At 42.8% G+C, this 25,747-nt stretch overlaps 1 protein-coding gene across 2 annotated transcripts; it reads left to right on the top strand.

The window, feature by feature from the left end:
- Positions 1–1,661: 1,661 nt before the first annotated feature.
- Positions 1,662–25,340, top strand: LOC311121366 (NEDD4-binding protein 1-like). 2 transcript variants are annotated; one of them, XM_084195866.1, is made up of 9 exons: positions 1,662–1,939; positions 4,947–5,172; positions 5,490–5,624; positions 5,861–7,980; positions 9,520–9,650; positions 9,871–9,967; positions 10,581–10,688; positions 11,004–11,105; positions 21,864–25,340. In XM_084195866.1, the coding sequence occupies exons 1-9, from the start codon at positions 1,935–1,937 to the stop codon at positions 22,267–22,269; spliced, it is 3,330 nt and encodes a 1,109-aa protein (XP_084051992.1). In that variant the 5' UTR covers positions 1,662–1,934; the 3' UTR covers positions 22,270–25,340. The 2 variants fall into 2 exon arrangements, with proteins under 2 accessions (XP_084051992.1, XP_084051991.1); XM_084195865.1 differs by having other exon boundaries at positions 4,881–5,172.
- The last annotated feature ends 407 nt before the right edge of the window (positions 25,341–25,747 follow it).

Below are 25,747 nucleotides of genomic sequence, written 5' to 3'. Positions count from 1 at the left end.
AGAGAGAGAGCCCTTAAATTGAATTGAATTGAAATTGAGAGAGAGAGAGAGATAGAGAGAGAGAGAGAGAGAGAGAGAGAGAGAGAGAGAGAGAGAGAGAGAGAGAGAGAGAGAGAGAGAGAGAGAGAGAGAGAGAGAGAAAACAAATCCAATGTTGATAAACTCCCATATCTATTGGGTGAAATACCACAGTGTGCAATCACAGCAGAAAGATGTGTGAAAAGGGCAACCAGTGAAGAATGAAGAACAAACACCATTGTAAATACAACCCATATTTAAGTTCATTTATTTCCCCTTTTGTACTTTAACTATTTGCACATCCTTATAACACTAATATGACATTTGAAATGTCTTTATTCCTTTGAGACTTTTGTGAGTGTAATGTTTACTGTTAATTTTGGATTGTTTATTTCACTTTGTTTATTAGTTTATTATCTATTTCACTTGCTTTGGCAATGTAAATATATGTTTCCCATTCCAATAAAGCCCTTTGAACTTAATTAAATTGAAAGAGAGAAGAGAGAGAGAGAGAGAGAGAGAGAGAGAGAGAGAGAGAGAGTAAAGACTCAATCTCTCAACTATAATTATATTTTCCTTCGTACTCTTTAACTTCCTCAATTGTAATCTACCATTCAAGAAAAATAAAACATCTGAACATTCCCTGTTCAGACAGACAACAGAACCTGGCTTACCTTTGTGGTTTTCATGTTCTTTACAACAACAGGAGTTATTAAAAACACTATTTTGCAATGAAATAGTAGCGAAAATGACCAAACCTGTTGTGTCAAAAATATATCAGTTCATTTTCTGCGAGATTTTTTGTTAATGGCGGTGTGCTTCTCATAAACTTATTTCACTTCCCATCAAGAGTTCACAGACTCAGAGGGATGACGCGCTGATTGCGTGACACCTGATTAGTGGCAGTTGTAAAATGTGCATCTTTTCGTAGCCTTTTCTTGACAAGGACATGTTTTATTATTTAATAACGTTTAATAACGTTTATTTTCTAGAATAATCGTTTTCAATTCCAATACATAGTCTATTTTATGTATTGTTATGGATTTAGACTACATTTTAGTTCACATCGACACTACCTATCTATGGAAAGGGTCGTTTTTATGTCGCACGTGACGTAAATGGAAGATCCCTTAATGCTCGGTTTATTCTGGTTTCCACTAGACAGCACAGCTACAAAGTCAAAATTGACTATATCGTAAAAATTCATGAAAACAAAAATCTGCTATTTGGTTTTAATTTAAGGTTAGGGTTAGCCATACGATTAGCAGTGTGTTTAGAGTTAAAGTAAGGTTTAAAGTACACATTTAAGGAGATAAATTGTAGAAATAGGCGGGGTTCGTGACTTTGTGGATGTGCTAACTAGTGACGACCGTTAACGCTCTCTGTTTTTATCGTACAGCCTAGTGTATCTGCGCATTTATGTTTATTTACAATCGCATGTTGTTGTTATGTACAAGTGTGTAAAGTCACTTCGTATCGGATATTTATGTTGCCTACAGTGCCTAATTCGAAAAGCACCAAATATATTTAATACATTATTAAAAGGCAAATGTCGGTGATTTTACCGATAATAACCAATTGAAATCGTGCGTGTTACTCTGGCTACACGATATAGAAGGTGAGTTGACTTTACGTATGTCGCAGATACTCCAGCCTTTATGTTGTTGTGTCTGTATAGTGTCTGTTTTAAAGCCCATAAAACTTCAGACAGAACTTTCTACAGTAGCCTAACTCTGTCACTCAATTCACAAACTTTCTCGTATACTATTACCAACCGCTACTGTCACGTCGTTTTTTGTGTTCACGGTACTTGTGACTCATTGTTTTATGATCGCAGAAGGTAAAACCAAGTTATTCAAATACTAGAAATCGAAACTGAGAGAAGCGACAGTGAAGCAACTTCGGGAAAAGGATGAATGAGGTTAGTGAATTATTGTGTTGAGTTGGTTCATAATAGTATTTAAATGTAGCCTATTGCCTACAATTAACTTTGTAAATGAAAGAAAACTATTATAGCTGTTGTTGTGGACGATATTGTATTTAGAGAGTGTGTTAGTCAATGTACCTGTTATTATTCTGCGTTTATAACCAAGTGGTGGTAGGCCTAATTACTTAAGTCGTAAATAACAGATGCATTCACGTGCTTTGAACTCGTTGAGAAACGGCCGATTGGCTAATGGCCAACAACAAACTGCCTCAACCATAAACTAAAAGTACATAATCATGTTTGTAAACAAATTATAGTTTTCATAAACCGTGTTAATAGATTGCTTTTTATAAAAAATGTTTTGTTGTTGTATTTAACTCCAGAAAATGCTGTTATCAAGGTATTTTCCTTAGTAGGTGACATCAGGCGCAGTGGTCTAAGGCACTGCATCGCAGTGCTAACTGTGCTACTAGAGATCCTGGTTCGAATCCAGGCTCTGTCGCAGCCGGCCGCGACCGGGAGACTCATGGGCGGCGCACAATTGGCCCAGCGTCGTCCAGGGTAGGGGAGGGAATGGCCGGCAGGGATGTAGCTCAGTTGATAGAGCATGGCGTTTGCAACGCCAGGGTTGTGGGTTCGATTCCCACGGGGGGCCAGTATAAAAAAATTAAATAAAAAATGTATTCAGTAACTGTAAGTCGCTCTGGATAAGAGCGTCTGCTAAATGACTAAAATGTAAATGTAAATCAGAAAAGTGTCCTCTAAGTCCGAGTACAATTGGAAAACAAAATAGTGTTGTGACGTTTCACCACTGACCTTTGACCTTTTCAACCAAAAGATGACGACAAATCAATTTTTGAAACTGCAACCTTATCAGTATGGATAATGTAGCTAGACCATATTGTCAATGTTAAGTAGCAACGTTAGCTAGCTTAACAAGCTACCTAAAATCTTATTGGTTGAAGAATTGTTCCGACTTCAAAAGCACTTGAACACAATCATGTTGGACTTCCCAGTTTCCCATTTCCCACATGAATGTGAAACCAGCAGGAGTTCAGGAATGATAGACGACTTTCCCACTTGTAATTACCAGTGGCGATTTTAGCATGTAAATCTTGGTGGGGCAAACACATTATTTTTTTTATTTTTTTTAGATGCATGCCAGCAAAGCCACTACACAACACAACACTAAACAATACATTATTTTCACTATAAAAGTGACAAACGGTGCCCACAAACGGTTAGGGCCTACATAAAGCTGTCCCAACAGCAGATTCCCAACAGCAATCCCAACACCTTACCACTGCTACACCTGGCTATCAACAGAGCCTTGTTTGGCAGCGAAACAGTTCATTCAGCCTCATTTACTGCCTTTAAAAAAAACATAGCTGATATGGCTGACTTGTTTAAACAAATGTGGTTTCTACTGACAATTGAGATGTACAAACTATGGCATAAGGGGACGACAAGTGGATAAGAGGCAATCCGTAATTTCGATTAAGCCATTAATGAGCGAGCTAGGACGGAGGTAGTCAATATAACCATTTGTTCAGCACTTTTGAAATGTACAGCGACAGAATTCAGAACATGGGCCGTTCTTACAGTGTTCTCCCTGTACACCAAGTCAGAACCGTAGGATAAATAAAGGGGGCATATAAGCAGACAATGAAAGCTCTTACAATATTCGATGATGACATTTCTCTAAAACAGGCTATAGGCTGCAATGCTTGCAGTTAGCCACTGATTCCTTCCAAACCACTCATTGTTGAATTTGCGATTTCCAACTTGTTGTCCAATGGCCGATGAGCACCGATACGTTTTATCTATAATTTCTCTTCATAATTTCTCTTCATATGACAAGGATTGAAAAATATTTGCCAGTAGATTGTCGACTTGATTCATGATGATGACTGCTTGCTTGCTAGCTAAGATTTTGAAAGTATGATGTTGACATGATCAGTCCAATCAAAGCTACTGTAGATATAACGTGATTTGACGTCATTTTATCTGTGGCCAATGACCTTGAGCCTTCTTGGATGGGCACTTCTAATGTAACTCTATGGTAGCACCCAAGGGGCTTGAATTTTCGAGCTCTCCCCGTAGATTTTGCAGTGAGGTAGTGTCCCCATGAGTGACAGAATATTGAGCCAATCACGGCGCAACTAGAGAACATTACCAACCCCTACGCTCTGTATATTCCGCTGGCTGCCCCACCACCACAGAAATCACTGAGCTAGGCTGAAACACCTGCATTTTGGAGCTGCCTTATATTCAAGAAACCAAAAAATAGACCATGTTTGTATGCAGCTTTATTAATTCAATGAATGTTTTTTTTTTTTACATTGTTTGCACACTGATATGTGACATGTATTAATGCCAAAATAACATGCAAAACAGGCACAAAAAAAATATATATTATTTTTTATTTGTCAAATAAATGACGTGTTGCCACTGGTAATTACCAGCTGGAGGGGCGTTCAAGTGGGGTTTTCCCAGTCATATGTGGTAAATACCACCATCCCACTTGGTTATGAATACAGCTTAATTACCTATAGATGAGTCCCGCGAGGCCATCCTTCCAAATCTCGTCTCGTCGACCTATAGATCTATGCTAATATGATTGTCATTGGGTGACATGGGCAAATCAAAGTTTATTGGTTGGGTACACAGATTTGTAGATGTTTTCACAGCGAAATGCTTGCGTTTCTAGCTCCAGCAATGCAGTTCACATAATCTATTAAATAATAATAAGTACATTTATATTAAGTTATTCATATTTTATTTTAAATAAACAGACATGGATCTTTCTCTCTCTGTCTTCTCTCTCTCAATTTTTAAATTCAATATCAAAATGCTTTATTGGCATGACGGAAATTCCATGTGTATTGTCTCTCTCTCGCTCACTCTCTCCCTCCCTCCCTCCCCACCGTGTCAGTGAGTTCTAACACCTTCACAGTCCCATGGCCTCTGCCCTAAGCCATCTCTCTCCAATGTCTGTAAGAGCAAGAGACGGATGGAGTGATGAAGGAAGAGGAGAGGAGCAGGTGGAGGATGAGTTTGCGTGTTCCGGGGCGCTACGCGGTGCCCTACAGTCCTTCCATCCCACAGTGGAGAGGATATTTGGGGTGACCTTTACGATCGGCAGAGAGGAGGCTGCTGTGTTACCCCATGATGGACAGATCTGGCTCAAACTAAAAGGCGAGAGGAAGGACGCTGTGGCTGCCAAAGTAAGAAATGTCTCTTATTATTGTTGTTATGTTAACATGTGTTGAGGTTGATATTAACCTTATGTGTTTTGCAGTAATGCAAGGTGGTAATTTCCTATGTGTCACAACTTGGGCCATGGGGTTTTTCTGATCACGTCATCTGACCAGGGAAAACTCCAAAACCTACTGTATGTTGTAACATAATATAGTATTAAATATCTCTCTTTCTCTCTCTTTTCTCCCACCTCCCTCCCTCTCTCTCCTCCCCCTCTCCCTACTTCCTCCTCTCCCTCTCGCTCCTCTCTCTCTCTCACTCTCTTTCACTCTCTCTCCTCCAGTTGTTTGTGAAGGGAGTTGTGAACCAGGAGGCCCAGCAGGAGGTTCCGTATCCAGGGGTCCTTCACTGTGTGTTCTGTGGAGCCCGAGGGCTGTTCATGGAGTGCCTGATCAGAAACACCTCTGCTTATATACTGGTAAGAATAGACAAACACACAACACACACACACATACAGGCTGTACACACACAAACACACACACACATAGGCACGCACGAACACACACACAAAGATGATCAGATGGATGATGTGAAGGAAGGAAATGCACATTAGAAGAGAGGAAGGAGGTTGTGGGTTTGAGTCTCTTTAGAGAGATGGCAAGATTAAGACTAAAGTTAATCTTATCTCAATTTCTTCACATTTCCTTCCTCCAGGTGGGTTCACCAGGCTTCCTGCTAATCTCAGGGCTGGCAGAACCAGTGGTCAGGGCCTATTCTCTCATCACAGACCTGGTGGAACACTACAAGGGCACGCAGGGACGACGAACCGAGCCTGGCGACAGAGGATCAGGCGAGACCCTGGATTCCCGTCGGGCCTTCAAATCGCTGGTGGAGAGATGGGAGGACAGGCACACTCTGGATCTCCTGGTGCTACCAGGGGCGGTGAAGGAGACTCTACTGGATCTGATGAGGGAGTCTGGGCTGGGATCCAACCCCGGTCCTGGGGGCTTGAACACAGTTCCTGGGCTGGGCTCGAACCTCAGTCTTGGGGGGTCTAGAGACACAGTGGGTCTAATGGACACTGATAGCCAGAGACGATGGGACAGCCAATCAGACTTGGACAGACTAACACTTAAGGATACCAGAGTATTGAACAGAGCTGGAGAGGCTAGGGACATAGAGGGAATACAGGGGATTTCCACATCAACGACCAAACCTCCCGAACATTCCACCCACAACCAAGACCCTGGTCTACGGAATGTTGGGCAGCTTTCTCAACAAAAGACATTCACTACCTCACCTGTACAAGGAAGAGAGATGGGCAAAGATTGGACACAGGGAGGGATAGATAAAGACGCAGCACCCCGACTTCCCATCTTCCACTCTTTCCTCCAAACCGAGGAGGGGCAAGTACGTTCCCCACAGGAGGTAGAGGATGAGGAACAGGGGGAAGAAGAGGAAGAGATGGAGGTAGAAGAAGGAGAGGGGGAGATGTTGTTGTCAGTAGGGAGTAGGGAGGAGTTTGGGCTCTTGCTGAAGTTCTTCACGGCTATGGGCTATGCGGAAGATGTGGTACTGAGGGTCCTGGCCCGGACCGGACCCAGAGAAGCCTCCCAGATCCTTGACCTGGTCCAGCAAGAACATGACCAGACCGGACTGGCCATGAACCGCCCAGTGGAGATGGAGCACAGAGAGGTGGAGGAGAGGGAAGGTAAAGGAGTGAGAGGAAAGAGAAGAGGTATGGATGGAGGGATGGGAGTGGAGATGGAGGGAGGTGTGGAAGAAGGGGCGAGGAGTAGAGAGGAGGGGAGAAAAGGCAGGGAGAGTGGAGGGTCTACTGCAAACCTGGCTGAGGATTCACTGGAGGAAGGCAGGGAGAGGGGCGAGGGCGGCATGGAGGGAGGCAGGGAGAGGGGCGAGGGCGGCATGGAGGGAGGTGAGGGAGGGAACAAGGAGGATTTTGTCCTGGGAGTTCTGAAGAGGGCTGCAGCCAGTTGTGGATACACAGAGGAGAAGGTAGCAGAAGTGTACAGTATGTTACCTGAACTGTCCACACGCCAGCTACTCCTAGAGCTACAGAGGGAGGGCGCAAGAGAGACAGAAGCTGATTCCCAGAACCGGGTACGAGACGAACCAAGAGAGGTGGATGAGGTTGTCTCAGAGGTACAGAGAAAGGACAGAGCAGGAGGAAGGGAGGAGGAGAGCGGTAGAGAGATGGAGTCCACTGCTACTGAAAAGAGAGGAGGAGAAAGAAAGAGTGAAAGGAAGAGTGATGAGGTAGGAGGAGTGAAAGCGCCGAACAGAACCGTCAATGGTTCAGTTAGGGTTGAACCAGATCTGGCTCAATGGAATACCATGATGAACCAGGTTCCGTTTCCGACCCACAGTCACCAGAAGAACCCCACACAGACACACACCGCCCATCCAGCCAGCCCCCCTTTAGTCAGAGGGCCTCCTCAGCCCACCTACCCCAACACACTACCCCCACAACCCACCAACCCTCCCTTGTTTCCCCATCAACTCGTTTACCCTCCCACCCAGACAACCCAGACCACCTTACCCCCCACCCTTACTGTGATTAACTCCTCAGCAACCAGAGCGAAGGAGAAACGGGGTCTCTTTCCCCTAGCAGCACAGGGAAGGGATCTCCCAGCCCTAACAACAGTGGCTGTTGATAGACGGGGTCTCCCGACCATGGCAGCAGGGGCTGTGGTGACAGGGCAGCAGCGCTTCCTGGAAGGCCTCCAGACGCCCTTTGACCTCAAGCTGACCGACCAAACAGGAGACCCGGGACTCAGGATGGTCATCATCGACGGGAGCAACATCGCCATGAGGTAAGTACGAGGGAATGAGAGAACGAGAGAGGTGAGGGGATGAAGGGATCCCCCCCAAAAAGTGGAAAATGTAACCACAGACAAGAACAGCAGGCAAAATGTGGAGGTTATTCATGCAATCATTAATTTAGTTATTTAGTGAACGCTTTCATTGAAAGCAGTGTAGAAACAACAGCGGCATAGATACCTACTTGAATCCACAACTGGATAAGTGGTAATGCTATGCTCTAACTGACAGAGCTATAGTTTACATGATTCAAAGCACATACAGTGCATTCAGAAAGTATTCAGACCCCTTGACTTTTTCCACATTTTGTTACGTTACAGCCTTGTTCTAAAATTGATTAAATTGTTTTTTTCCCCCCTCATCAATCTACACACAATACCCCATAATGACAAAGCAAAAACAGGTTTTTAGAAATGTTTGCAAATGTATTTAAAATAAAAACTTAAATATCACAGTTACATAAGTATTCAGACCCTTCACTCAGTACTTTCTTGAAGCACCTTTGGCAATGATAACAGCCTCAAGTCTTCTTGGGTATGAGGCTACAAGCTTGGCACACCTGTATTTGGGGAGTTTCTCCCATTCTTCTCTGCAGATCCTCTCAAGCTCTGTCAGGTTGGATGGGGAGCGTCGCTGCACAGCTATTTTCAAGTCTCTCCAGAGATGTACGATCGGGTTCAAGTCCGGGCTCTGGCTGGGCCATTCAAGGACATTCAGAAACTTGTCCCAAAGCCACTCCTGTGTTGTCTTGGCTGTGTGCTTAGGGTTGTTGTCCTGTTGGAAGGTGAACCTTCGCCCCAGTCTGAGGTCCTGAGCGCTCTGGAGCAGGTTTTCATCAGGGATCTCTCTGTACTTTGCTTCATTCATCTTTCCCTCAATCCTGACTAGTCTCCCAGTCCCTGCCGCTGAATAACATCCCCACAGCATGATGCTGCCACCACCATGCTTCACCGTAGGGATGGTGCCAGGTTTCCTCCAGACCTGACGCTTGGCATTCATGCCAAAGAGTTCAGTCTTGGTTTCATCAGACCAGAGAATCTTGTTTCTCATGGTCTGAGCATCCTTCTGGCAAACTCCAAGCAGGCTGTCATGTGCCATGGCTTTTGCTCTGACATGCACTGTCAACTGTGGGACCTTATATAGACAGGTGTGTGCCTTTCCAAATCATGTCCAATCAATTGAATATACCACAGGTGGACTCCAATCAAGTTGTAGAAACATCCCAAGGATGATCAATGGAAACAGGATGCACCTGAGCTCAATTTCGAGTCTCATAGCAAAGGTTTTGAATTCTTATGTAATTAAGGTATTTCCGTTTTGTATTTTTTATAAATTTGCTAAAATTTCGAAAAACCTGTTTTTCGCTTTGTCATTATGGGGTATTGTGTGTAGTTTGGTGAGCGGGGAAAAAACAATTTAATCCATTTTCAAATAAAATTAAAGGCCTGAATACTTTCCTAATGCACTGTACTATACAAACTATTAAACATTTATACAGTATTTAATTAGGTTCTCCCACTCCTTCTCTATAGTCACGGGCTGGGTCATTTCTTCTCGTGTCGAGGCATCGCCCTGGCCGTGCAACACTTCTGGAACCGCGGGCATCGCAGAATCAGTACCTTCCTGCCCCAGTGGAGGCAGAAGAGAGACCACCGGGGCAAAGGTAACACTATCTATCTGTCTGGAAGCCCAGACTTCACATCTATCCAGCTCTTTCATATCATCAGTTGTAACAATTCGGTTTTCCATTCAGTTACTTCAAAAAAACTGAATAGCCCCCCAACCCTGTTTAGCCCCCTAAGGCATTGATTAATGATGGTAAATGTGTGTGACTGTGTGTACTAGGTTTATAAAGGAGAGGTTGGTGTGTCTGTTGTTTTCAGAGCAGCACTACCTTAGTGAGCTCCAGAACCTGGGCCTGCTCTCCTACACCCCCTCCAGAGAAGTCCAGGGGAAGAGGATCAACTCATACGACGACAGGTTGTTCTAGTTGCTCTCCTCTGTCAAAACAAAAGATCAGCTTGTAAACTGCTCTTAAACTATATATGTTGCTTATAAACTTTATCTGAATATCTGCTTATAAACTGCTTATAAACTTTATCTGAATATCTGCTTATAAACCGCTTATAAACTTTATCTGAATATCTGCTTATAAACCGCTTATAAACTTTATCTGAATATCTGCTTATAAACCGCTTATAAACTTTATCTGAATATCTGCTTATAAACCGCTTATAAACTTTATCTGAATATCTGCTTATAAACCGCTTATCAACTTTATCTGAATATCTGCTTATAAACCGCTTATAAACTTTATCTGAATATCTGCTTATAAACTGCTTATAAACTTTACATGACGATCTGCATATAAACTGCTTATAAACAGCTTATAAAAAAGTATTCTTATATTTTGTTTTTTTATTGTCACGTTCACCGGATAGCTGCAGTAAGTGACTTATAATAATTATTACAGTTTGTTACAGTTAGACATTTACAGTAGAAGGCTTGTGAATATTCTCTAAACGGATGAAGTCACCTCCCCTTTACACTCCTCCTTCATACCTCTTTTCCTTCATACCTCTCTTCTCTGTAGGTTCATGCTGCAGCTGGCCCAGAAGACGGATGGAGTGATCGTGACAAACGACAACCTCAGAGACCTGCTGGATGAGTCTCATGTATGGAGAGACATCATCAAGAAAAGGTGAAAGAAAGAAAGAAAGAAAGAAAGAAAGAAAGAAAGAAAGAAAGAAAGAAAGAAAGAGAGGATACAATGGAATATTTTTTGTCATTTAGTATGTTAGAAATTGTCTAAAGAAATCAGAAATATTTTCATAAATAGATTTTGGATAGATTTGTGCCTCGCGTAAGACTGCAACAATATCATTGTCATTCCCTTAGTGGGTTTGACCACTAAGGTAAACCTTGTGTATGAATCAAAACCCCTTTTGATTTGAAACTGATACAGCCAAATTGAGCTCATATCCATCCATAATCTCAGTTTCTGTTTATTACCCAGACTCCTCCAGTACACGTTTGTGGGGGATCACTTTATGGTACCGGATGATCCGCTGGGCCGAGGAGGACCCCACCTAGATGACTTCCTACGCTCCCAGTACAGGTAACAAACACACACATAGCCATACACACGCACACACACACATACACACACACACACACACACACACACACATACAGCCATACACACACACACACACAAACACATACACACACACACACACAGCCATAAACACACACAGCCACACACACACACAGGCACACACACACACACCCTTCATTATACTGTACTCTCTTCATTTCTCCCACATTAAAGAGCGACTGCCCCTAAAAAGAAACTTCTCATTTTGAAATGTGCCTATTAGGCATCGATATGAGTCAGAAACATTCTAGTGTTAAAATGTCCTACAAAGTGTAAATAGGATCATTTTGGTCATAAAGCCAGTCTCGTCCAAAATTTTGATTTGCGAGATGATAGGAAAAAATAGTATGTCACGGAATGAAGGGTACCGGAACAGTTTTTCATGGGTTAGGTTTATTTCAATCCTGCCCACAGCTGGCACCACCCAAGTAATCATCAATTCGGAGCACAGCTGCATGCTACTCGATCGTAATGCCCGTGGTCAATTTGGTTTGACATTCGATATCCCTACCACTTTTGAGAAAATGGCCCGTGAATGTTTTGGTATGCTTACTGGAGAGTTCTTCTTTGTGTACACCCATTCAGCATCGTTCACACCCTCTTAAGCCCCACCCATCTCTTTAAGGATTCACGTGTGAGGCCATGTGCTAAACAGAGTGAGCAAGGTAGTGTAGTAAACAACCAAAGATTTCAAGACTAAAAGTTGTGAAAGTAGTAGTAAAAATACACTTTATCTAGTCCTTGGCCTATATACTAATCTGACTTTGGTGCATGTCATGATGTTCTTCACATTACCGTCTCTGGTAAACACACACTATATCAAATAAAATCTAAGTTTATTTGTCAAATGCACAGGATACAGAAGGTGGAAACGGTACAGTGAAATGGTTACTTGCATAGTGGAGTTTTTTGTTTAGACATGTAGATGGATAAACAATTAACCATAATCCAAACTCATACTACCATGCACTATGCATGAATCTGCAGACAACTAAACCTAACCAACTAAAAATCAAAAATAATAATTGAAAATAGCTAACCAACTATGTTCGATGTTAGCTAGCTAGCTAACATCAGGCTATAACTAGCAATGCAAATGGCTTTCTGAGATACAAATAATATTACCTCACAGATCACTGGCGCCAACGAAGATGGCGGCCTCGCGACAAGCTCTTAGGAAACTTTGCAGTATTTTGTTTTTTTATGTATACTTTTTTACATTATTAGCTCAGAAAGGGTTTTGTATCATTACATACAGCCGGGAAAAACTATTGGATATCAGCGCAGCGGTAACTCACCAGAGCTACCAGCATTACGACCAGGAATACGACTTTCCCGAAACAGATCCTTTGTTTGCTCTCCCCAGGGCAATTGAACTGATTCCAGCGGCTGACCCAAAACATTGCCGCCAGAGGAGAGGCACTCAGAGCAGCCTGCTGGTTCAACTTAGGAGGTGCGCACACCACCCACCGCTTCCAAGTATATTACTCGCTAATGTTCAGTCTTTGGATAACAAAGTCTACGAGCTCAAGGCAAGGATTTCTTTCCAGAGAGACATCAGGGCTTGTAACATACATTGTTTCATGAAAACATGACTCTCGGGATATTCTGTCGAAATCGGTCCAGCCAGATGGGTTCTCAGTTCATCGCACAAACAGAAATAAATATCTCTCCGGGAAGCAGAAGGGCGGAGGTGTGTGTTTCATGATTAACGACTCATGGTGTAATTGTAGTAACATACAGGAACTCAAGTCCTTTTGTTCACCCGACCTAGAATACCTCACAATCAAATGCCGACCGTAATATCTCCCAAGATAATTTTCTTCGGTTATAGTCACGGCCTTGTATATCTCCCCTCAAAGAACTTCACTGGACTTCATGCAAACTGGAAACCACATATCCTGAGGCTGCATTTATTGTAGCTGGGGATTTTAACAAAGCAAATTTGAGGACTAGGCTGCCGAAGTTATATCAACATATCGACTGTTGTACTCAGGCTGCTAAAATTCTCGACCATTGCTATTCAAACTTCCGGGGTGCATATAAGGCCCTCCCCTGCTCTCCTTTCAGCAAATCTGACCACGACTCCATTTTGCTCCTCCCTTCCAATAGGCAGAAACTCAAATAGGAAGTACCCGTGCTAAGGACTATTCAACGCTGGTCTGACCAATCGGAATCCACGCTACAAGATTGTTTTGATCACGCGGACTGGGATATGTTCTGGGTAGCTTGCGAAAATAATTTAGACGAATACACTGAAACGGTGACTGAGTTTATCAGGAAGTGTATAGGAGATGTTGTGCCCACTGTGACTATTAAAACCTACCCTAAACAGAAACCGTGGCTAGATTGCAGCATTCGAGCAAAACTGAAAGCGCGAACCACCGCATTTAACCATGGCAAGGTGACTGGGAATATGGCAGAATACAAACAGTGTAGCTATTCACTCCGCAAGGCAATTAAACAGGCAAAACATCAGTATAGAGACAAAGTGGAATCGCAAATCAACAGCTCAGACACGAGACGTATATGGCAGGGTCTACAGACAATCACGGACTACAAAAGGAAAACCAGCCACGTCGCCGACACCGATGTCTTGCTTCCGGACAAGCTAAACACCTTCTTCGCCCGCTTTGAGGATAACACAGTGCCACCGACGCGGCCCACTACCAAGGACTGTGGGCTCTCCTTCTCCGTGTCCGACGTGAGTAAGACATTTTAAGCATGTTAAACCTCGCAAGGCTGCCGGCCCAGACGGCATCCCTAGCCGCGTCCTCAGATCATGCGCAGACCAGCTGGCTGGTGTGTTTACGGACATATTCAATCTCTCCCTAGCCCAGTCTGCTGTCCCCACATTCTTCAAGATGGCCACCATTCTTCCTGTACCCAAGAAAGCAAAGTTAACTGAACTAAATGACTATCGCCCCTTAGCACTCACCTCTGTCATCATGAAGTGCTTTGAGAGACTAGTCAAGTATCATATCACCTCTACCTTACCTGTCACCCTAGACCCACTTCAATTTGCTTACTGCCCCAATAGATCCACAGACGATGCAATCGTCATCACACTGCACACTGCCCTATCCCATCTGGACAAGAGGAATACCTATGTAAGAATGCTGTTCATTGACTATAGCTCAGCATTCAACACCATAGTACTCTCGAAACTCATCATTAAGCTCGAGGCCCTGGGTCTGACCCCCGCCCTGTGCAACTGGGTTCTGGTCTTCCTGACGGGCCACCCCCAGGTGGTGAACCTCTCACTCAACGTCAACAAAGCAAAGGAGATGATCGTGGACTTCAGGAAACGGCAGAGGGTGCAGCCCCTATCCACATCGACGGGACCACGGTGGAGAAGGTGGAAAGCTTCAAGTTCCTTGGCTTACACATCACTGACAAACTGAAATGGTCCACCTACGCAGACAATGTGGTGAAGAAGGTGCAACAGAGCCTCTTCAACGTCAGGAGACTGAAGAAATTTGGCTTGGCACCTAAAACCCTCACAAACCTTTACAGATGCACAATTGAGAGCATCCTGTCGGGCTGTATGACCGCCTGGTACGGTAACTCTAATGAACTTATCCTCTGCAGCAGAGGTAACTCTGGGTCTTCCGTTCCTGTCGCGGTACTCATGAGAGCCAGTTTCATCATAGCACTTGATTGGTTTTGTGACTGCACTTGAGGAAAATAAACTTTCGAAGTTCTTGAAATGTTCCGTATTGACTGATCTTCATGTCTTAAAGTAATGAGAAATGACAATCCATCTTTGCTTATTTGAACTGTTCTTGCCATAATATGGTCTTGGTCTTTTACCAAATAGGGATATCTTCTGTATACCCCCCCACCCTACCTTGTCACAACACAACTGATTGGCTCATATTCCTCAAATTAACTTTTAAGAAGGCACACCTGTTCATTGAAATGCAGGTGACTACCTCATGAAGCTGTTGAGAGAATGCCAAGAGTGTGCAAAGCTGTCATCAAGGCAAAAGGTGGCTATTTGAAGAATCTCAAATATAATACAGTTGAAGTCGGAAGTTTACATACACTAAGTTGACTATGCCTTTAAACAGCTTGGAACATTTCAGAAAATGATGTCATGGCTTTAGAAGCTTCTGATAGGCTAGTTGACATCATTTGAGTCAATTGGAGGTGTATCTGTGGATGTATTTCAAGGCCTACCTTCAAACTCAGTGACTCTTTGCTTGACATCATGGGAAAATCAAAAGAAATCAGCCAAGAACTCAGAAAAAAAATGTGTAGACCTCCACAAGTCTGGTTCATCATTGGGAGCAATTTCCAAACGCCTGAAGGTACCACGTTCATCTGTACAAACAATAGTACGCAAGTATAAACACTGTCATACCGCTCAGGAAGGAGACGCGTTCTGTCTCCTAGAGATGAACGTACTTTGGTGAGAAAAGTGCAATTGAATCCCAGAACAACAGCAAAGAACCTTGTGAAGATGCTGGAGGAAACAGGTACAAAAGTATCTATATCCACAGTAAAACGAGTCCTATATCGACATAAGCTGAAAGGCTGCACAGCAAGGAAGAAGCCGCTGCGCCATAAAAAAGCCAGACTGCGGTTTGCAACTGCACATGGGGACAAAGATCGTACCTTTTGGAGAAATGTCATCTGGTCTGATGAAACAAAAATAGAACTGATCGGCCATAATGACCATTGTTATGTTTGGAGGAAAAAGGGGGTTGCTTGCAAGCCGAAGAACACCATCCCAACCGTGAAGCACGGGGGTGGCAGCATCATTATCATAAATATCATCATATCAAATTATCATATATATCATCATATATATCATATCATCAGGACAGCGGAGTCACTCACCACCTTCCGGAGACATTTGAAACCCCACCTCTTTAAGGAATACATGGGATAGGATAAAGTAATCCTTCTACCCCCCCCCCCCTAAAAAAAATAATTAATAATTGTAAAGTGGTTATCCCACTGGCTATAGGGTGAATGCACCAATTTGTAAGTCGCTCTGGATAAGAGCGTCTGCTAAATGACGTAAATGTAATGTAATCATGCTGTGGGGGCGCTTTGCTGCAGGAGGGACTGGTGCACTTCACAAAATAGATGGCATCATGAGGAAGGAAAATTATGTGGATATATTGAAGCAACGTCTCAAGACATCAGTCAGGAAGTTGAAGCTTGGTTGCAAATGGGTCTTCCAAATGGACAATGACCCCAAGCATAATTCCAAAGTTGTGCCAAAATGGCTGAAGGACAACAAAATCAAGGTATTGGAGTGGCCATCACAAAGCCCTGACCTCAATCCTATAGAACATTTGTGGGCAGAACTGAAAAAGCATGTGTGAGCAAGGAGGCCTACAAACCTGACTCAGTTACACCTTCTCTGTCAGGAGGAATGGGCCAAAATTCACCCAACTTCTTGTGGGAAGCTTGTGGAAGGCTACCCGAAACGTTTGACCCAAGTTAACAATTTAATAAACCGTTAATGAGTAGGTGTTCTAAAACTTTTGACCGGTAGTGTATATCGTAATTTTCCATGAAGAAATATTGTTGGAAAAGGTATTTGTATCATTTTATTGCAATGTTTTCATAAACCATGTCCAATATTTGATTGGCAATAAAAAATCATCATGTTGATGTTGGTCACATTTACTGCTAACTAATGTGAGCTAGTCATGCTGCACGCATTGTGCAGTTCCAAAATAATCCAAAGGGAGGCAGCCTTAAACACAAATTAATGTTTTGCATGAAATAATGTTCTAGTTACATGCAATATACTATGACTGGGATTTTAGACTGCCATCCTATAGATTATGGGGGGGGGGGGGACAACTTTTGCAGAAAATATGTACAAACGCAGGCACCAAACACGCTTAAATCATGATTTTATGATATTTGTGGTAATAAATCCCAGATTCCAAGGTCAATTAGCTACAGGACAATATTTCTACCTAATTAATTACACAAAAACAAATACACCCCCTCCAACACCCCTGTAGTAACAACACTTCACAATTTTACACACATGTACACACCAGCATACAATCCTTTCCCCAACTAAATATTCACAATGTTTGCAAGTTACATTACGCGGTACTAGGATGTTAGTCCATCCATAAAGTTGAGAAATTAAACAAAATGAAACTGTAGGCACAAACCTGTCTATGACTTCACTCTTTCCCAAGCATGTTAGTATGTACAGTGCCTTCGGAAAGTATTCAGACCCCTTGACTTTTCCACATTTTGTTAGGTTACAGCCTTATTCTAAAATGTATTAAGTTGTTTCCCCCCCCCCCCCCCCCTCATCAATCTACAAACAATACCCCATAATGACAAAGCAAAACCAGGTTTTTAGAAATGTTTGCAAATGTATTAAAAATAATACACATTTACATAAGTATTCAGACCCTTTACTCAGTACTTTGTTGAAGCACCTTTGTCAGCGATTACAGCCTCAAGTCTTCTTGGTTATGACGCTACAAGCTTGGCACACCTGCATTTGGGGAGTTTCTCCCATTCTTCTCTGCAGAACCTCTTAAGCTCTGTCAGGTTGTATAGGGAGCGTTGCTGAACAGCTATTTTCAGGTCTCTCCAGAGATGTTCGATCGGGTTCAAGTCCGGGCTCTGGCTGGGCCACTCAAGGACATTCAGAGACTTGTCCCGAAGCCACTCCTGCGTTGTCTTGGCTGTGTGCTTAGGGTCGTTGTCCTGTTGGAAGGTGAACCTTTGCCCCAGTCTGAGGTCCTGAGCGCTCTGGAGCAGGTTTTCAGCAAGGATCTCTCTGTACTTTGCTCCATTCATCTTTGCCTCGATCCTGACTAGTCTCCCAGTCCCTGCCGCTGAAAAACATCCACACAGCATGATGCTGTTCCCACCATGCTTCACCGTAGGGATAGTGCCAGGTTTCCTCCAGACGTGATGCTTGTCATTCAGGCCAAAGTGTTCAATCTTGGTTTCATCAGACCAGAGAATCTTGTTTCTTATGGTCTGAGAGTCTTTAGGTGCCTTTTGGCAAGCAGGCTTCCGTCTGGCCTCTCTATCATAAAGACCTGATTGGTGGAGTGCTGGAGAGATGGTTGTCCTTCTGGAAGGTTCTCTCATCTCCACAGAGGAACCTGAGCTCTGTCAGAGTGACCATCGGGTTCTTGGTCACCTCCCTGACCATGTCCCTTCTCCCCAGATTGCACAGTTTGGCCAGGTGGCCAGCTCTAGGAAGAGTCTTGGTGGTTCCATACTTCTTCTATTTAAGAATGATGGAGGCCACTGTGTTCTTGGGGACCTTCAATGCTGCAGAAATGTTTTGGTACCCTTCCCCAGATCTGTGCCTCGACACAATCCTGTCTCGGCACTCTACGGACAATTCGTTCCACCTTTCCAAATCATGTCTAATCAATTGAATTTAACACAGGTGGACTCCAATCAAATTGTAGAAACATCTCAAGGATGATCAATGGTAACCGGATACACCTGACCTCAATGTTGTGTCTCGCAGCAAAAGGTCTGAATACTTATGTAAATAAAGTATTTATGTTTATTTTATTTTAATAAATGTGCAAAAATTTCGAATAACCTTTTTTCGCTTTGTCATTATGTGGTATTATGTGTAGTTTACAGAGGATTATTATTTTTTAAATCCATTTTAGAATTAGGTTGTAACATAGCAAAATGTGGAAAAAGTCAAGGGGTCTGAATACTTTCCAAAGGCACTGTATATCTTTGTCAATTGTCAAAATGCATTCTATCTTGGGTCATTGGGCTCCTAAATCAGGTATGTAGTCGTCTTAATGCACTAGTGGAAAGCTCTCTCACTGCTGCTGACTGGGATGGTCAGCGTGGCCTGTATGATTGCCTTTAGTGATTAGGAACATATCAGGGCCTAACAGTTTATATACGCACAGGACATGTCAGAAGTGGCATCTTTCTTTTCTTGAGAGGTAATGTTTAGCAAGAACTACTTCGTCTGGCTTGAGAGGAATATGCGATGTTTGTCTTGTGTGGGCCTCCCCTCTATGTTCTCCTGTATTCTCTCTCTGTTCTGTCTGCTCCCCTCTCTTCCTTGCTGTGTGAAGTTCTGCTTTCTTGGATCTCCTATATTATTACAGAGACTGCATAGTATCAGTGCCGTAGCAATATGGAGTATTCTGAACAGACAAACACACACAGAAGCAATATACGCACACACACACACACACACACACACACACACAGACACACACAATATAAACAACAGGCAAATAATGTTTACCTGAATTGAGCTAAAGGTCAAATCTGAGATAATTCTGTTCCTTAATGATATTAGCAGTTCACGCAATCTTAAACCTGATTTAACATTCAACTGTCATACCCTTCACTAACCACAATACCTGTCGCTTTAGCAACAAAATCGAAATGTGTGCAACCATAGGGCAAAACAGATGAGGTTGGCTTAGATTGTTGACATGTAAGCTATATTTCGTCTCCAATGTTTATTGAAAACAAATACATTTGCACAATGACCACTTGTTGTTTCAAATACATCGTTACAGTTGTTGGTTAGCTAGCTAGCGAATTTTTGCCATATTTGCATTGACATGAAATCAGTCAAAACACCTCAAAACAAGACATGGTATCAAGAACATGATGAAATATGCTGAAGTAAGCCACTTACGATTCCCCACATGGCAGTGTCATTCTTGCTAGCAATCTGGCCATCCAGAATCACAACAGGCTGATTTATGCCCCATGGAAGCGCGCACATCGTTTTCATGACGTTGTCAGCTAACCCATCTATGTAGCTAGATGCTAAAGAATTGTATTGTAAACACACACATACACAGAATCTATTCACTTACTCCTGCAAATACAACAACCGTCTCTGTGTTTGCTGAGCTGCGTGTCTCGCCCTCTTTCTCAAGAAGAAATTCCGTATTTCCATCTTCTATAAATTGGAAAACATGTTAACTCAGCTATACAGCTTTTTTTTTCAACAGATAGCTAGCTAATTGCACTGCTGTTACCAAAAGTAGCTAACATCATGTTAGCCTTAAGTTAGCTAGCTATCTTTATTAGTCATTTTTAGCATATTTGGACAGTACCTGATTAGACAATAATTGGTGAGTTAGTGATACTTTGTCAGGTGATGAACAGAGTTCCAGCAGTTGGATTAAGTGTCCAGATAGCTAATCAATAACTGTACTGTCAAAACCCTGCTCATAACATTTGCTAGGTTGCTAATGAAGCAGCACTGCTAGCTAGACTGGGTAGTCCCTCACGTTAATTAGTTAGCTTAATGTTATCTGTCAGTGCCGCTTTTGAGTCAACATGTTGAAATCTAAGTTACTCAAATCTGGCTTAGTGTCAGGTCAATAACTCTGAATAACATCATCATGGGCTAACAAAATGTGCATTAGTAATAGCAATCTAACAAAGTTTACCTCCGGTTCTCTTTCTCATCTTTGCCTCTCTCCCTCCTAGAATTTCTTTGGACGAATCAAAAATGGCTTTGGAAAATGACTTTGACTCCTCCTTCTAAAGTGTACACTGAAATGCTGGTTTTAGGCAGCACTAAAAAGGCTGGGCAGGCCGGGGCTCATGTTTGGAGTGTAGCCTAGCTAGTTTTACACCATCTCAGCAGGGCAAAAGACTCGGGCTAAAGCCCCGAATGCCCGGGTCTGGTGACGTCAATGGTTAGAAGATGTAATCCGGAGACAGGTGTTTTATACAACAGCCTCCTGTGTTCTTTTTTCGACTTTTTTCGACTCCACTGATTTCAAAACTCGGTCAACTTCTTCCGTGAAAAAAACACTGTTGATCGCCGTTTCTTCTGATGACAGCGATTGGGGAAGACTACAATGTCTGGTTCAATAAAGAATGTCTTAACTAAATCAGGGATTTCCTCATCGTCTGATTCATTTTCAGAGTCAGAGAGTGTCAGCATGGCACGATTGTCCTACAGAAAGTAGTCCATCACAACTTTTTCCCACTGATCTTTGTCGATAGCGCTATTAACTTCAGGGCGATAGCGCTGAATAGCGATAGCGCTATTAACTATCCCCACATACTGAGCAACTCATATTATAGACAGAAGCATGCTACAAGGCAGACCAATCCGAACTCATCTCTTGGCATGTCCAGCCCATCCATTATCTCAGCCAATCATGGCTAGCTGGAAGGTTCCTGTATTCTTCCGTGGCTAAACCAACTCGGCAACAATTGTATTTGTATTTACAGATGGCATACAAGTTTGTTATTAGGGCACATTAAAGTTCACTTGTTCCAGAAGGCATTTCTGCCAGAAAACACATTTTGATAAAAAATGTAAATATAACGTTCAAATGCCTCTCCTGTGTAGTAGTGACGTGCGACATATGCCTAGCTTCTTGAACCGGTCACAATTGTAGAAATTCATATACAAATGTTGAAGGCATTTAATGAGACAACTAAAAGATGTGCAACATGAAAATATTGGTCCATTTACATTGTGTTATTTGACGGTCAAACCGACTTTTCCACAGTAGCACACCAGCCGGCTGAATTGGCAAAATAATTTTGCAAACTCTTCCCACCTGCAAATACACACGAGACACCCACATCAAAGCACACCCCAAAACCAACTCACGTTTGAATTCAGTCATGGCCGCTAGCATTTCTTAATAAACCACATCTAAAACGAGGCCAAATCAGGATGTGCAGTTGCCCTTTAATAGGTAAACATCTCTCTCTCTCTCTTCTCTTCTCTTCTCTCAGGCCTCCTGTCCCGGGCATTCACTCGTTTTCAGGCGTGGCATCCTCCTTCCACTCTCCCCGAGCTCCCAGGGCCCAGACAGAGGTCCTTCAGTTCCGTGACTGGACACCAGGGGCTGTTGTGGAGCCAGATCCCATTCAGGCCAGGGGCAATGGGGAGGCTAGGGCTGGATGCGGTGGCCCAGGGATGGGCCTTGGTCTGGGGCCGGGGCAGGGGCTGGGGCTGGGGGTGGAGAGGAGCGCAGCAGAGACCTCCAGGCTTAGGGAGAGCCTATCCCAGGTGTTCCCAGGACAGGATAGCATGGTTACTCTGGTGCTGCAGTGTAATCCTACAGTGACTGACATCAATTCACTGTCACACTTTATACTGGAGGGCCAGACAGAGAGTGAGCAGGGGGGTGTAGACTGAGAGTAGTGTGTGTGTGTGTGTGTGTGTGTGTGTGTGTGTGTGTGTGTGTGTGTGTGTGTGTGTGTGTGTGTGTGTGTGTGTGTGTGTGTTCCAGAGAAAGAAGATGTATTAATGTATTTTATTTACATGTTTGATTGATACGTCTCAGTTCAAAGACCGATGGGTCTTAAAATTATGTTTCTTAATCTATTTTTATCGAATTTTGTAAACAGGACCAAAAATCAAAACAACTTAATCTTAAGGACAGGGGCACAACTTTAACTCGGGACGGGGGGGACATGACCCCCCCCCCCCCCCCCACATTCTGAAATTGCATATTTGTTCCCCCTCCAGTTTTGTCATTGCACTGTAACACAAAGCGGTTGGGTAGGCTGTTTTCCGGTTTCAGCCAGCTGGATTTAGGGCTGCACAGACCACCACAGAGCATGCAGACAGGCTGTGTGAAGGGAAAGCTTCTGAAAGGCTGGCGTATAGGACCAGCACGGGAGAGATGAACAGAGGCAGTTGCTGTCTGTGTTGCGCTTTTTCTCAGAGTTGTAAAAACAAGGAGAGCAGAAACTGGCTGTTCTTTAGTTGACTGATCTAGCTGGCAAGATAACTTCTTTTTGACAGAAAATAATAATAATATTCCCAGTGCTGCTAGTAATATAACTGACATGTTACGTTAGCTAATGTTTCATCCCCTCTCAACTGAAGTGAATTAACTTATAGCAGCTAGTTAGCTAGCTAGTAGCTACCACAGCCAATTCAGCTCTAGCTAGCCTCTAACAGTTGTTGTGTGTATGGAAATGTTTTGTAGCCTTTGTTATGTCCCGTTTCAACAGAAGGACATTTGATGATGTACCATTAGCTAGCAGAGCTAGCTAAAAGTAGGCTAACGTTAGTGAGCTAGCTCACTAACTTTAGCTATTAGTTTTGCCTCAATCACACTAGACCTGAATCAAACAATGAAACCAGCTGCCAAACGATTGAAGACCGATATTCGGACGTTTTTTCAGCGCAATGTACGTTTTTATTAGTCTGTATAGCAATGTAATGTTATTGATCTGTCAGTTTTCCTAGCTAATTCCCTACTTTTCACGCTGACACAGTATAAACAGCTCTACAGGCTACACTGTCATGGTGCACAGTCAGTACACAACACTTTGCTCATCATGTCTTAGCAGGATAAGATGGTGACAGGTGTCCCTGCAGGGTCAGACAGCCAGGGAAGATTAGTCTACAGAGCTCAGGTAAATGTTGCAGTATATTATAACAATCAGTGAATAAATACAAAGTTCCATCTAGAGATGATGGGTAGGCTACAGTCTGCGATCTGGGAATAATGGTCATTTCAATTGTTTAACCATTGATTCTATTCATGGTAAATATAATGTATAAATGTACACCAATGTAATTATTTGTCAAGCCTCATCTGAGCACGATCAGATGGTGACAGGGGTTTCATCTGGGTCAGGTAGCCAGGGAAGACCAGTCTGTGATTTCCAAACTGTATCAAGGGTTGATCGAGGATTTTCCCAATGACACAAAACATGTCAAACAAAAATGTGAGGAAGTCTTGGGAGACGCTATTGATGATGATGAAGAATGAATACAGATATGTTAGAATGCCCAGTCATGTTCATTTAATTTCAGACATAAATTACTGCAGTTTAAGACCATCCATAAAACGTGCTATATGCCAGTGAAACTGAATATCATACACTCAGTTATGTAATTATTCTGCTGGAGATGTAAAAAACAAAAGGGGACATGTTTGCATATGTTATGGTCTTGTGGAGGCTTGCTGAAATCTGGCAAAGAGTATGTTCTTTTATCTCAGCACATCTACATATTCTCCCTTCTCCCTGTTTTTGTTTGCTTGGAAATGTTGATACTAGCAACTGTTGTCAGAAGAAAATGTGTAACCTAGCATTTATAGTGGCTAATAAATGCATTGCCATTAATTGGAAGGTTGGTTATCCTCCCACAATGGATGGAAGAAATGTCAAGTTATGTATCGCTAGATTTGATTTATTACAAGATTAAGGGTATACTATGCAACTTTCATAAGGTCTGGATGCCTTATATGGAATACTGTACGACAAAAGGCGTCTATTGAAAACATGCCCATGTCAGGGGAGATACCTATTTAAGCAATCCCTAGCTGCTGGGCTGCTCAGTCCTGGCCCTGGGGGTCTGCCGTACTGTTGGTTGTCACTCCGGCCTTGGACTAACACACTAAGATCCTAAAGCTGAGTGGAGTGTGTTGGGTTGGGGCGCTGCAGTGTGGTGGACCCCTAGGGGCAGGACGGGGTGACCCAGCTATATTGTGTGCAAGTAAAAAGAGCTCTACAGTACTATTAGACCTATGAGATTAATTATATGGAGGATGTACTGTTTCTGTGTGTTAATGTGTAGGTGTATGTGTGTTTTCATAAAACTTTTGTTTTCCCAAACCTTTCCTTGAGAGATAAAACAAAAAAAAGATGGGAAGGAAGTTGTGTTGGGGAGAGAGTTGAGATATTGACTAGACTGGTGGGGGTCGGGCATGCAGGCAGCTCGGGTTAGTGTAGAGGATGTCTTAATAAAGACAATCAAAAGTCTGTAATTTATTTGTAAGAGTTGTTCATTTGTTAGGCTATTGGTTAAATGTGCAACACAATATTGATTATTTAATTATCATTGATCTAGTTCAATCTTATCAATCACTTAAACATATATTTAATAATGATCCTCTTACCTAGCTCGATGACTGGGCATTTTTGCTTACTTGATGTTGTTCTAAATAGAGACAGCTAGAAGGGCCATGGGTCATATTAGATTGTGTAGAAATGCAGGAAATGAGCTTTAGATGCCCCAGAAATGGGAGGACCCCCAGACCCCCCACCAAGTTATGTCCCCCTCCCCCCACTTCTAAAAACCAAAGTTGTGCCCCTGCCAAAGGATATTACTACAAAAATATTTTTAAAACATATTTCATACCCTGTTATTTTAACGCTTCTGGCACTGTTGTATTTTGTGGTTGTGATGACTAGTGTTGCTGAATTCAATGTACTTTGTTTTTATTTATTAAACATGACATTACAGTATGGTATTATAAAGTTGCTGATGCTCAACTTCTAATCAACCATTTCAGACTGAAAATTGAAGTTCTCTCAACTTTCTAGAGTTTTCCCCATTAGTTAACACTATCAACGTTTCCCTTTACTGTGGGAATTGTGATCAAATCAACGCAATATTAGCAATTTTCAGTGCAACATAACGAAACAAAACAATCTATGCAAGAGACTTTGTTGTAGGCAGAACGCATCGGAGTAGGATTATATTGCATTGACAGGCACGACTCAGGCCCGTACTCTACACAGACAGGTTCAACATAACCAATCAGAGCTGCAGTAGGCCTATATGCAAATAGGCCATTGCCATATATGGATCTGTGCCATTCACTTTGAACTGGACTGTTTTTACAGCATTAGCGGTCGTGAGTAGGTGCACT

Source organism: Coregonus lavaretus, assembly GCF_964263955.1.
Source record: "Coregonus lavaretus genome assembly, contig: HAP1_SCAFFOLD_1918, whole genome shotgun sequence".
NCBI classification, from domain to species: domain Eukaryota; kingdom Metazoa; phylum Chordata; class Actinopteri; order Salmoniformes; family Salmonidae; genus Coregonus; species Coregonus lavaretus.
The sequence above is the reverse complement of the archived record's forward strand: the minus strand, read 5'-3'. Positions and strand labels throughout refer to the sequence as shown.

Bases quoted from the DNA above. Each gene is read 5' to 3' on its own strand.
- LOC311121366 (XM_084195865.1), top strand. From the start codon at position 4,906: ATGGCCTCTGCCCTAAGCCATCTCTCTCCAATGTCTGTAAGAGCAAGA. The intron at 5,625-5,860 runs GTAAGAATAGAC...TCCTTCCTCCAG, and splicing joins ACACCTCTGCTTATATACTG to GTGGGTTCACCAGGCTTCCT. The intron at 9,651-9,870 runs GTAACACTATCT...TGTTGTTTTCAG, and splicing joins GAGAGACCACCGGGGCAAAG to AGCAGCACTACCTTAGTGAG.